A 12,679-nucleotide genomic window follows, 5' to 3' on the forward strand; every position below is an offset into this window, starting at 1 on the left:
CTCACCTATGAAAGAGGTGAAATTTAAACTGATCTGCTCAATATCAATCAATGATGTAACGAGAGAAACAAAGTAAGGAACCTCGAGAGACTATAGGGATACTCAGGAGATAATAATATAGGAGGGGGATGGCAATGGGTGAGTAAGAATGATAACAAGGAAAAGAAGACACAAAGACGCTATATAAATGCCTTGTGGACTAGTTAATTCACGGATATTCAATACTCACTTCTATCAACACAGCTTGTGTAAAGATCCATAGTATACTCACAGGAAACTCTGTACAAACAGGTTACTATGATGATTTTAGAAGTAAGATTTGAATGGGACTACCTCCAGAGGATACAGTATTATGTGGTCAATCACAATGATATAGAATGAATCACTATACTGCTTGATATGAAATATGATTGAGATAATAGTAATAAACACTGTTCACCATTTGGCACCTAGTTTGAATCTTCACACATGCTAATCATTTATTGGAGGTAACAAATAGGGATCTCAGAGGTAACTGACTTGGCCTGAGGAGCCTGTCAACCAATTACTAACCACCTAAAAATTCAAATTCTACTGCAAGGATATCCATGATTAACTAAGCCCTCCAGAATGCTCAGGTCAAGATTTTTGAGTAGCCTGGATGCGTGGTGCAGTAGTTCAGAACCCATAAACGGTAAGGAACCTTGGAATTTTCTACCATGGTGGTTGCTGTGGGGCCCGAGGGGATGGGTTTGTTGACAGTCAAGTATATGGATACATAATCCTCCGGGTTGCAGTCAGGAGGTTGCAGACACGAGCCTCTGGAGAACCGAGGGCGGTCTTTAGTCTTCTATTATACTGACTATCCGATTGTTTCTCAAAGGTTCTCATCTCAGTCAAAGCTTCTATCTAGGCTGCTCTGATCTCCATCGATGCCGAATCCAGCCACCTTCAAATTGGTCTGTGGTGAAGATCTTGCCCTTTCCATCCCAGGCTAGTTTATCGGGGAGCGGGTATCCCTCCTACAGGTTAGGTACCTTTAGGTACTTCCCCAATCTATTTTTCAATTCATGAACGTTCGTTCTTAACACTGACAAGCTCAAGGACGGACAAAGAAAAATAAGAATCTCTCATTAGAACCGACAGCCCTGGATGTACTTGATTCTTTCTATCACTCATCATGTTGACGGTTGAAAAGTCCTGGGTTAATGTACAGCAGAAAACTTTTACTAAATGGTTGGTATATTCCTCCGATTACCCCCTCACTGGTCAATTGTTATTGTTTGAAAGTTTGTGGTGCCCCTCGTTTGCCATATAATTTCTTCGTGATCGCAATCTGTCGACTTTCCTATGCTCTATTTCGGCGTCAAACTTGCCCTGGCTGACACTCTCCTGTCCCTGTAGGCTTAATGATAAGATCAAGGTTCGAGGCATCTTGATTGATGACCTTGTGACCGACCTCTCCGATGGTGTGAGTGTTCTCCTACCTCCGGATAGTCGATTAGCCTGAGAATCCAGATATTGATCGGTCAACTCACCTAGGTCATCCTCATCCATCTCCTCGAAATCCTCGGCGGAGAATCCCTCGGCCGTTATGCTTCCAAGCCCAAGCTTCGCGTGCAAAAATTCGAGAATGTCAACAAGAGTCTCGACTTCATCAGAGGGAGGCGGATCCAGATGACGAATATCGGAGCGGAGGATATTGTTGATGGCAATCGGAAGATTATCCTGGGTTTGATATGGACGCTCATCCTGAGATTCACTATCAGCGACATCAACGCGGAGGGCATGACTGCTAAGGAGGGTCTTCTGCTTTGGTGTCAGAGAAAGACCGCTTGCTACGAGGGTGTAGAAGTCCGCGACTTCTCGACCAGTTGGAATGACGGTCTTGCTTTCTGTGCTCTCCTCGATATCCACCGACCAGATCTGATCGATTTCGACGCCCTGGACAAGAAGGATCACCGGGGGAACATGAAGCTAGCGTTCGATATTGCGACAAATGAAATCGGTATCCCTGATTTGCTCGATGTGGATGACGTCTGTGACGTTGCAAAACCCGACGAACGGTCGCTGATGACTTATATCGCCTACTGGTTCCATGCCTTCTCCCAGCTGGAAAGGGTGGAAAATGCGGGTCGGCGAGTTGAGAAATTCATCAACAATATGCACGGTGCCTGGGAGATGCAGAACTCATACGAACGGAGGATGAAAGAACTCTTGCGTCTAATTAGAGCCCAGCGAGAGGCTTGGAAGAATGCATCGTTCGAGGGAACTTACAAAGATGCTAAGGAACAAGCTCGCCAGTTCTCCTTATACAAAAGAAATGAGAAACGACGATGGGTCGCCGAGAAATCAGACCTTGCTGCTCTACTGGGCAATATCAAGACCAAACTCAGCACCTATCGGCTTCGTCCGTACGATCCGCCCGAAGAGCTACGCCTCGAAGTCTGTGACAACGAATGGGAGCTATTGACTCGTGATGAGCATGAGCGAAGCCAGCTCATCAACGAGACCATTCGGGACATCAAGAACGCTCTACGTCGATCCTTCGCGGACAAGGCCAATGACTTTGCACTCACACTGAAAACCTTGTCCCTTGCTATTTCTGGTCTTGACGGCGATGTAGAGGACCAATTAGAGCATGTCAAGAGACTCAATGACAATCTTCCTCCACTCGACGCTTTCTTAGAGACCATTGCGGAACTTGACGAACAGTGCGTCGAAGCGAACATTGAGGAAAACGACTTCACAACATATACGCTAGATGAACTTTCTTACGAGCTGAGCTTAGTCAAATCAAGTATCTCCAAGAAGCTGGCGTTCCTCGAGAACCAGCTAGTTGCCCGCAATATGACCAACCTGACTCCCATCCAATTGGAAGAGTTCGAATCTGTTTTTAGACATTTTGACCGTGATTCATCGAATACACTCCATGAGCTCGAGTTCTCTGCGGCACTCGCCAGTCTTGGACTTGTATACGACGAGGAAGAAATGCACCAGGTCTACGTCGAAACTTGCGGGCCGGCCAGGCTAGCGCAGAATGCCGGCGTCAGCTTCGAACAGTTCATCCACTTCATGGTCAGCGTGACGGAAGACCAGCATACTGCGGAGCAGGTCTTTCAGAGCTTCCGCGAAGTTGCGGACGGCAAGGTATGTTCCCCACAACCTGAGCGGTTTCGCAGCCGTTACTAAGAATCGTTGCTAACTGATCAATTTGCAGCCTTATGTCACAGAACTCGACCTCCGCCACTCGCTCATTCCGGATGAAGTCATTGAGCACCTTGTTCAAACAATGCCGCTACATCAAGGTCCAGATCTTCTAGAAGATCGAGACCTTCCCAAGTATGACTATATTAGCTTCATGGAAAAGATGATGGAGCATAACAACAAGAGCAAAGATACCTCCTCTGTCAACGGCGACAACTAAATTGGATGCATAGCGATTTCCGTTTCAGATTGCCTTTACATTTTGCCTTCAATCCCTTTACTTGATTTTTCCTCGTGGGTTGCTACTGGAGTTTGGCGGAGCGAAAAGGGGTCTTGGTCTTCCGATGAGCGACAGTCTCAACCATGCATAACAGGACTTGAAGCATTGAATTTTCGTTTGTGTCTAACTTGCTTTGCATGATCGTTATTATCCGCCGTCGTGCATTCTGCGTTTTCGCGTTCTTGTCTGAGCTGGTGCACGATTCTTGCCATGTATACCACCATTCAAGTCTCTCTTCCGATGCTTAACCGGCTTGGATCAAGTCTAAGTTTCGTAAAATAGCATCTGGTGTCCGTCGACTGAAACATTCGAAAGCAGCGCTCCCACAGAAGTAGGATCAGCGTAATAAATTTGCTCCAATCCTCAAATATTATGATCGTATTGTTTTTCCGTTTCTGCTCTTCACTCTTTGAGGCTGAAAACACTCGATTCACCCTTGACTTGGGTTATTGGTTGATCTCATCCATGCTGTGGAGATCTCAACTTTGTGCATTGTAGTCCTCAGAATCACATGACCTAGGCTTATTTCTGGTCTCAGTCGCCAGCTCAACCTTCTGATGCAACAACCAACAATCTCTCCTCAGAATCAATTCACAAACATCTGTCACCTATTGCTTCCAGCATATTATCCAACCTCTATTGTCCAGCTTTTCATAGCCTGATCTTCCTCCGTGTCCAAGATGGACCGTAGTCTTGATGAGATCATTGCCGAGCGCCCTGTAAGGCCTCCAGCACTCTTTTTCAGCTTGCACTCACTGAAGAAGCTTCACTTGTTTACTAACATGTAAAATCATATAGCAGAAACAAAACAGAGGTCGCCGTCCTCCCCAAGGTCAAGGTCGTCGCCGAGATGGCGTGAAAAAGGTCCGTCCATATATCGTCTGACAAACAAACTCTCGCTCTCACCAGATCAGCTGTGCTAACCTCCTACTTTTCGAGCTTCTAGGTCCTCCCTCCTCTTCTCCTTTCGAACCTCCCTATCGCAACATGATCAGTACAGATATCGTTGGTCTTGTCGTCCTGTCTTACACGGCCTCAAGGCACGCGAAAGAAGCCGCAGATTAATGGAGCCGTTTCCAGACTGCATATTATGATTTCCAGCTGACCTTGTCTCTCTTTTTGCGTCACAACAGTCCTACAGAGAAGAACGAGTTGACTTGGATCTGTAATTCACCCCGCACAAATCACAATTTTCAGTTCGCGTTTGCTGATAGGGTCGCACTTACAGTGATTGGGTCCACGACAGATATGACGACGACAGAGACAGTGCGTTTTGAACCTGGCTTCGTGGCGATTGTCACGGGGGATTTTCTTTTCATTCCGCTCGTTTGTTTTAACACAGGTTTCTTTCAGCACGCCCTGCTCGTGGTTCCCGACGTCCACGCGGTGACCGTTACTCCCCATCGCCCGATCGGTATGTCTGGCTTGGATTTACTGCTGAAGCCCTTTGTGGTCATGGCGGCTAACTCCTGCAGCAGCGCACCCGCCGGAGCAAAGATTCGTGTTGAGAACCTTCACTACGACATTACAGAGAGCGATCTGGAGGTAAATGCCGATCAAAGAGCATATGACACCTCGTGTTTGATCAGTTAGCTGATGAGTTTTCGTTTCAGGATCTGTTTAATCGGATCGGACCTGTCTCAAATCTATCTCTCGTCTATGACCGGGCTGGACGCTCCGAAGGCGTTGCCTATGTTACCTACAACCGTGCGAACGATGCGAGAACGGCGATAGCAGAATTCGATGGCGCAAATGCCAAAGGACAGCCTATCCGTTTGACACTAGTCGCCTCTGGCCCCGGAAGACGGGGCCGCAACCCATTTGATAATGTCGAACGGCCCAAGGGAAGTCTTTTCGATCGCATCGAGCGGCCTCGCGATGCCCGAAGCTTAAGCCCTGGAAGTGAGAATGGTGATGTGGAAGGCGGAGCACGTCGTCGCCGGGGCCGTCGCTCTGGAGGAGGCGCAGGCCATCGCCGTAGCGATGTCTCGAAACCTGCCCCCGAGCACATTGACCGGTACGTGCCTGGACAGCGATCACCAGTCAGACGAAGCACCAATGGCAGACGGCAGGGGGAGCGGCGAGATGATAGAAATCGAGGCGAGGGCCGCCGGAACCCTAACGCCAGACCTAAGAAGACGCAGGAAGAGCTTGATCAAGAGATGGATGATTACTGGGGAGGCGCAAATGCGGGTGCTGGTGCTGCCGACAAAGAGGTCGTGCAGGATGAGCCTCAGCAGATCGCCCCAGCTACATCCGCTGCGGCTGGTGATGATGACGTTGACATGATTGAATAGGACATTACCTACATTACAGTGGAATATGGAGGGTGTTTTTGGCACTGTATTCCATTTTCTTGCTCTTATGTATTTCTCAGCTCAAACCAGATTGGAACATCTTGTGCGCAGTTGTTCTTTGACACTGGGCGTGTAATATGAGACAATTGATTTCGCATATATCATGCGGTACTGTTACATTATCTCGATAGGCGACTCAGCACTGCATTGCAAAAGGTAGATGTTCGGGCGGTCCCGGTTATATGCTGGTTATAAACTGGACATGTGGCGAGCATAGGAGTCGCGAGACCCAGGTGAGTCGATCGATAGTCAGTATTGAACACTGACCTCGTCTCGTGGGAGTAAGGTTCACTGTAGGCAGGGAAACTATTCCATAGTTGCAGTAACCTGTGGGCCTACCGCCACAGCCCATAAGGCTCCCTGCATGCCTTCCAGAGCTTAATTGTTCCATCTTCACTTCCTGTGCCGTACAGCTTGCCGTCGGGAGAAAAACTGACTGACCAGATTGGGCCGTGATGACCCTTTTGGACCTCTAAGGTAGCAGGTTAGCGTGGCCATACGTCTTAGAAATAGAAGTTTCTTATACACGTACCGAGCTCTTCTTCGGTGCGTAGATCGTACACTCGAGCCCAGGTATCGTCAGCACTGCCGGTGACCAATCGGCCAGTATCATTGTTCACAGCGGCGCTGGCGACCTCGTATCGAAAGTCCATCTTCTTCAAAAGCCGCCCGGGGGTGACACCATCGAAGAGGTAGACACTCTTTCCGGCCGCGACAGTTAGGATGCCGGGGTCATTGGGTCGAGTGGCGAGGGTGTTGAGTTCGCAGCTACCTATCGTGCCTTCGACAGCGTACTCGATGACAGGATGGCGAGAACGAAGATCCCACCAGCGGACCTTCCGATCCTCTGCGGCTGTTGTGAGGATGTTGTAGTCTTGATTCCAGACGATAGATTTGATTGTGCCTCCGTGTGCGCCAGGCCCAATCTCATAGCTTGTGATTGGACTAGCCCCATTGCCGTTCTCCCCGGGCGACGGGGACGTTGGTGAGGAACTGTTACTACCACCGCTGCGTGTCAGATCAAAAATACGTAGCTTTTTCTCGAAGCCTCCAGTGGCTAGAATTTGAGGGGACGATTGAATCGGGAATGCCACCGCCCGACAGATGTGTGAATGCTGGAGCGTGTGCAAGCATTCACCAGTATGAGTATCCCACACCTTCCTGGGTTTAGTGTCAGCAGCCCCGTCAATGTTACCGCGGTACGAGAAATCATAAAACATACGCGGAGAAATCTGCAGCCGCAGTTGCTGCAATGTTCGCGTCCGTCGAAAGACGAGCTTGCCATACAGCTCCCTTGTGGCCAAGGAAAGTGCCAATCCTGAGTTATACGTCTTAGCCAGGCAATTGGTAACGATGGAAACGATAACCACTAACCAATCACCAGTAATGCCATCGCGGAGCATCGGGTTGTTGTCTGAGAGAAATTTAGCCCAGTCGGGAGGCAGACATTGAAGAGGAAACGGTTACCTTTGCAAGCAGAAATTAGATAGTACTGATCGTCCTCTACAAGGGAGGAGAAGTTCAGATGAGGCACTGGACGAGAGTGTCCATGGCAGGTCAAGGGCACAACTTTAGGGATATCTATTATTCGTCAACACATAGGTGAAGAAAACTCTCTGAAATAAGCGGTTTACCTGACGCCATAGTAAAAGTCTGAATGGGCCAACATATAACAAATCCGTGTCTGTTCACCTAGTGGTTGATTGGTTGTTTGCTTTCAAACTCAGTCGGCCGTGAAGATTGTGGTTGATCAGTGCTTGGACATAGGCTTAAAACTGCCTATCAACGATCAAAACATGAATTGATAGGTGATAGAAGGCTTTGGAGAGACGTCAGGGATCGGTATAGGTAATGATACAGGAAAGATTCGTCAATTTCATCAAATCATCAATATAGATAGGCGGGGTAATCGTGACGAGGCAATCGGGAGAGAATGAAAAGTTATAAAAAGGTTGTTTGGCAGCGTTCCCAACCGTAAACAGAAGTAGATTAAGTACTTGATCAGATCCGTCAACGGGAAGCAAACAAAGGAAAGACTCCGACTCCAAAGAGACGCACGACAGGAGTCTTGAGGATACTGAGTTAAGCAAGTAAGTCTTCCCTGTCCTGATAGCTCTGTTCGTTGATACTCCAAATTATCGGAGTTTCGTTCAAAATCTCCGATTACTCACGCTAGACTGAAAGCAGTGAAGATGACTGACACGTGACGTGTATAGTTCTACTTGTGAGCTTGGATAAATATTACTGCTGTCCTCTCAATCCCCATCTAGCACCCGAAAGAATTTATGAGCATGCCGGTAACTCTAGTCTGTTACAGGAAGCAATAGGTTAAGTTCTCCACGGTTTTGTCCTAGCCATTGAATGGTCCTTCTTAGACTCGTTCGTTACACTGTTCTACAAGTATATTAAGTGACGGTTATTTCAACAATGGGCCGGTTGGCGTAGTGGTTATCGCGTTTCGTTTACACCGAAAAGGTCGCCGGTTCGAACCCGGCACTGGTCATTTTTTGCATGTTTCTGATAGACACTGGAGTTTGGGAATGTGGCAAAGGACATAGTGCACAAGTTCTCGTCTACAATTTTTTTTCATTCAGTATAGCAAGTAAGTAAGAAAGTAATCCACCAGAAAGCAAGATCGGAACTGCCAGACACAGTACACTGTTCCTCGGCATGCCTTTCATGCCTTTGGTGTAGCAACATCACTTGAGAAGCAAAAAAAAAAAAATTAAAAGTGGTGACCCCATGGGAATAAAGGAACATGCAATTGATCATAGCCACAATAGAGCAATCCGCTAGAAACCAGGGGCAACGACAATGATAAGTACCGATCACGCCTCCCCAAAGAGCTTGAGGAACAGATAAAAGAACCCAGAAGTGTATCTTGATGGATGTATAACCGTGTAGAGCCAACGCCTCACGAATGGTTCATCTTTTGGCCATATATCCTTGCGGGAGCCAGCCATAATGGTCTTGCAAATCATACGACTCTTTTGCCGCAGACTGGCGAGCAACGTAGTCGGAAATTCCTCGTGCGAAACCCACCTTTCCGTTCTGATTCTTTCTTTCTTTCTTTCTTTCTTTTTTTTTTTTTTTTTTTTTCCTTTTTCCATTTCCCAGGCTGTCCTTCATCCATTTCTGAAAATCGACGCAAGTTGCAAGTCAACCGTATATCCGAGCAAAGAAGGGTAGCATGACCACCAGGGCAAGAAGAGAAGAGTCAAAAATAAGAGGCTCCACCCACGCGAGACGAGGAAGTGGCAATCCTCACGAAGGTAAAAGAATGGCCGTAAGAAGAACCGATGCAAGAGGGAATCATGAACGCAGGACAAGACCACTTGACTAAGACCACTTGAGTAGAACACTGTTTGTCTCCCATGGTGAGGCGGAGAAATGAAGTGTCCCGAAATTGGAGCACAATTAAAAGTAAGGGCAGAAAGAAAGTCCAAGGAGAAGAGAGTGCGATGAAGACGAGAAACAGAAAAAAAAAGGCTGGGTATGTGAAATGACTCGACTAACAAAATCAGATGACCTGAGCAAATGCGAATCCCCAACAGTTTTGCCGGGATCTTGATACACAAACAGCATAGAGCCGAAGAGGAGTACAGCCTCACCAAGGGAAAGACATTAGAAAAGCGCCCACAATACCATGCTATGAAAAACAAAGAACAAAAAACCGGACGGGAGATGTTAAAAGCAAGCAGTCAAGGCCAGAATACCGTAGTCCTTACTCCCAGGAGGTAAAGCGGGAGCCCTCCGAATGCTGATCTAGCTCATGAAAATCCAGGACTCCCAATGCGCCAGACTTGAAAACCCTCAATTGTCATCAAACATGTCGGACATTAATTCCAGAGAAGAAAACGGGATCCGTCTACCGACCCAGCATGTAGTCAGGATAGAAAGAATTGAAGCCTCCCACGTTTGATCCGGTAGAAGTGCCGCCTACACCCCCCGTGAGGGGCGGAGTCGGGGACATCAACGAATTCATGTTGTTTCCTCTGATCCCCAAACCAGAGTTTGAGTTAAACGACCCGTTGGTGGGCATAGGTGCGTGGGGATTCCCTGGCAGGTGCATGGCCCCATTGTTTCTCAAAGCCATGGGCATCGCCAGTCCCGGCGGCGCAGCAAGCCCAGGCGGTGGACCGCTTACCGTCGAGAACATATGACTGTGGATGCCGCCGAGACTGCTACCACCAGGAATCGAGCCTTGCGCGGAAAGGTGATTGGACGCGTTCATGCTACCCGGCTGACCGGAGCGGACACCCAATGGGTTCTTGGAGAAACTCAGGCGAATCCCGGTCTTGGTACTGTTGGAAAGCTTATATCCATAAAGCTCATTGAGCGCTTTACTAGCCATGGCCACTTCGTCGAATTCAACGAAACACATGGGGCCGTTTTGCTTGTTCCGGAAGCACAGGCGCTTGTATCCGCGTTGTTTGGAGAAGAGAGCCTTCAGCTCCTCTTCGGAGGTGTCTGGAGGAAGGTTACCCACATAGAGGGTATTGCAGGGTGGGTTCAAGTCGTTCGGATTCGCCGCGGGAAGACTATGACGAGGAGTATGCTGACTACCATAAGGGTATCCATGACCTCCCATCATAGTGTTACCGTTGATTGCCTGAGGAAAGGCGGAGGAAGGCGTCGGGACCCCCATGCGCCCTGAGCCGCCAGGCGCATAGTTGTGCAGAGGCGGCGAGGTCATGTTGGTGGACAGAGAGAGGTTGCCGAATCGGTTGGTGGGATACTGAGGATTCGTCGAACGTCGAGGCAGGGTGGCCGAAGAAGAATGACCGTTCTCGGCGTAGCCAACGGGATCCTTGAGTAGCTCACCCGTATCTTCGTCCGGATCCTGGTCGATCATCGACTTACCACTAACGCGCGGAAGGTCATGAACGCCATTGCCGATCGGGGACTGGGGAGAAAATATGCTTTGAAGGCGAGACCCTGACTCTGAGTTCGAGGTCAGTGCGTCGCCGTTCGACTGCAGGGACGAATTTGGCGCTGCTAGCTTTTCAAGGCTTTGAAATGTGCCGTTAAAACGAGAAGACCGCGCGAGGTGGCCATTACCCAACATATTTCGAGTCGCGGTGTGATCAATCGTATTGCGCCTCTGGGGGTTCAACGCTGACGGAACCGGTCCATGGTAGAGCTCAACGATCATGTTGGCATCATTCTGCGAGTTTGGCTTGCCATCCAGTAGAGCGCAGGCTTCTTCGGCTGCAGCTGTCGTATTGAAGCGCGCGATGGCGGTCAGGTATCCGTGATCCTCTGGGAGCTCAACAGGAAAGAAATCCGCGTCCACGAAATCTTTCGCAAAAAGCAACATACTACGCAGCGCTTCGCGACTCGTGTTCCGAGGCAACTTTCGCATCACAATTGCGCCGCCAGTATTACCATTTGCCGGTCGGGCGAAGCCGTTCAGGGTCTGAGTTGACCGATCGGAATCAGTCAAACGCATGTTGCCAGGAGCGACACTATCGAAAGGCAAGGAGGGACCGAGCGGAGAGAATGGATAAGAAAACGAGCCGCCTAGAGGGTTCGATGTTTGCGAGGCAGTGGGAGAATACACGTCGGTCGACATCGCATTCTGGGCCGTCGAGGGCGGCTGGGAGGAAGAAAGCGACTGCTGTGGAGGCGACGCGCCCGACGAGACGGAAGGCGTGCGCTGAGCGGTGCTGTAAGAACCTGGACTCGTACGAGTAGACTGACTCGAACCGGCACTCATGCCTCGAGGACCAGTAAAGTCACAATACAGGTGTGCGATGATAACAATGTATTCGCAGAGTTGATGATGGAAACAGTCGCGGGGTGTCTAGAAAAGGAGGGAAGATATGTCTGCCGGAGCGAGCAAGAATATTGCGATACAATGCAAGAGTGTCAAAATGGTTCAGTTCGATGAGGATGGCGCGCCAAAATATGAAGAATAAACGGATGCACGAGATGTGGTTTCTTTATGCCCTCATCAAGAAACGCGACCGACTCTTCAAAAGGAGCGCGATTAGGTCTGTGGCAGCTTGGCGGCGAAGGAGGCAATTATGAAAACGGGGGACCGAGGGAAGTTGTATGAGGATGAGTCGCACAATAGATTGATACGTGATAAAATTGACAAGGATCGATTAACTAAGAGAGGAATGAGTAATCGAGAAAAAGTAACAGGAATAATGAGGTGGTGTTTGGTGGCGATGAGGTGAAGGAAGAGGAAAGGAGGGAAGATGGATGGGCGAGGTAGATCGGACGAGAAGACGAGAACGGAAGAGTACAGGTGGAATAGTAGTGTAGTGGAGTGCAGTACTGAGAGAGCAGATAGATGAAAGAGGTTTTTTTGGGGGGGGGGGGGTCGAGGGGGAAAGGCGGTGGTTTGATACAGTAATTGTATGGGCAGTACCAAGCACAGAGAGAGTGGAACTGGCTTTGGGGAGATACGACGGTAGGTAAGGGAGGTGTGGAAGGGAAAGTTTGGAATTCCACTTTTGAGGGGGGTTGTGTAAAAGGAGGACGGAGGCGGAGGAGGATTATTGTCTATGGCAGTAGTCTAGTCTAGCCGGCTGGTACTGACCCAGATAAGACGACTGCCGACCGAAGAATGATCCAAGGGACACGCGAATGACAGCAGAAGAAGAAGATGGTGGTTGTGGTGATATTCATTAATCTAAATGTACGAAAAACAGAGTAAAGGGAAAAAAGAAAAGAAAAAGAGCGCCTTGAAGGATGAATAATCATGAAACTATCACATTGATTGGGATGAACGATTACGAGTGCCTAGAGTGTCTAAGGTAGTTAAAGTCCAGAACTGGTGCTGAGAGACAACTACACCGAACCGCCAATAGACGCATGAATCCCTCTAGAATTCCCTCTAGAATTC

The 12,679-nt window shown here is 48.7% G+C and overlaps 4 protein-coding genes and 1 non-coding gene across 5 annotated transcripts; 3 read left to right on the plus strand and 2 right to left on the minus strand.

Annotated features, from left to right (window-relative positions):
• Nucleotides 1-757: 757 nt before the first annotated feature.
• On the plus strand, nucleotides 758-3,406 carry AFUA_5G08300 (alpha-actinin, sarcomeric (f-actin cross linking protein); the record flags this gene model as incomplete). Its single annotated transcript, XM_748713.2, has 5 exons — nucleotides 758-1,022; nucleotides 1,084-1,215; nucleotides 1,384-1,450; nucleotides 1,522-3,129; nucleotides 3,200-3,406. Exons 2-5 carry the CDS (start codon nucleotides 1,160-1,162, stop codon nucleotides 3,404-3,406), a joined length of 1,938 nt encoding a protein of 645 aa, XP_753806.1. The 5' UTR covers nucleotides 758-1,022; nucleotides 1,084-1,159.
• Nucleotides 3,407-4,017: 611 nt separating this feature from the next.
• On the plus strand, nucleotides 4,018-5,763 carry AFUA_5G08310 (putative RNA binding protein; the record flags this gene model as incomplete). Its single annotated transcript, XM_748712.2, has 4 exons — nucleotides 4,018-4,185; nucleotides 4,268-4,330; nucleotides 4,413-5,011; nucleotides 5,056-5,763. The coding sequence occupies exons 3-4, from the start codon at nucleotides 4,715-4,717 to the stop codon at nucleotides 5,761-5,763; spliced, it is 1,005 nt and encodes a 334-aa protein (XP_753805.1). The 5' UTR covers nucleotides 4,018-4,185; nucleotides 4,268-4,330; nucleotides 4,413-4,714.
• A 395-nt stretch (nucleotides 5,764-6,158) lies between these two features.
• On the minus strand, nucleotides 6,159-7,967 carry AFUA_5G08320 (WD40 repeat domain-containing protein; the record flags this gene model as incomplete). The annotated part of the gene is made up of 4 exons (XM_748711.2): nucleotides 7,458-7,967; nucleotides 7,291-7,404; nucleotides 6,356-7,237; nucleotides 6,159-6,295 (listed from the first exon to the last, which is right to left on the minus strand). Exons 1-4 carry the CDS (start codon nucleotides 7,465-7,467, stop codon nucleotides 6,159-6,161), a joined length of 1,143 nt encoding a protein of 380 aa, XP_753804.1. The 5' UTR covers nucleotides 7,468-7,967.
• Nucleotides 7,968-8,253: 286 nt separating this feature from the next.
• Nucleotides 8,254-8,326, plus strand: tV(UAC)1. The gene has a single exon. It is a non-coding gene (tRNA).
• A 63-nt stretch (nucleotides 8,327-8,389) lies between these two features.
• Nucleotides 8,390-12,578, minus strand: AFUA_5G08330 (RNA-binding protein). The gene has a single exon (XM_748710.2). It carries the CDS (start codon nucleotides 11,540-11,542, stop codon nucleotides 9,692-9,694), a length of 1,851 nt encoding a protein of 616 aa, XP_753803.1. The 5' UTR covers nucleotides 11,543-12,578; the 3' UTR covers nucleotides 8,390-9,691.
• Between the last annotated feature and the right edge of the window lie 101 nt (nucleotides 12,579-12,679).

The sequence above is a fragment of the Aspergillus fumigatus genome, chromosome 5, assembly GCF_000002655.1.
Source record: "Aspergillus fumigatus Af293 chromosome 5, whole genome shotgun sequence".
Lineage (NCBI taxonomy): Eukaryota > Fungi > Ascomycota > Eurotiomycetes > Eurotiales > Aspergillaceae > Aspergillus > Aspergillus fumigatus.

Bases quoted from the DNA above. Each gene is read 5' to 3' on its own strand.
- AFUA_5G08330 (XM_748710.2), bottom strand. From the start codon at position 11,542: ATGAGTGCCGGTTCGAGTCAGTCTACTCGTACGAGTCCAGGTTCTTAC.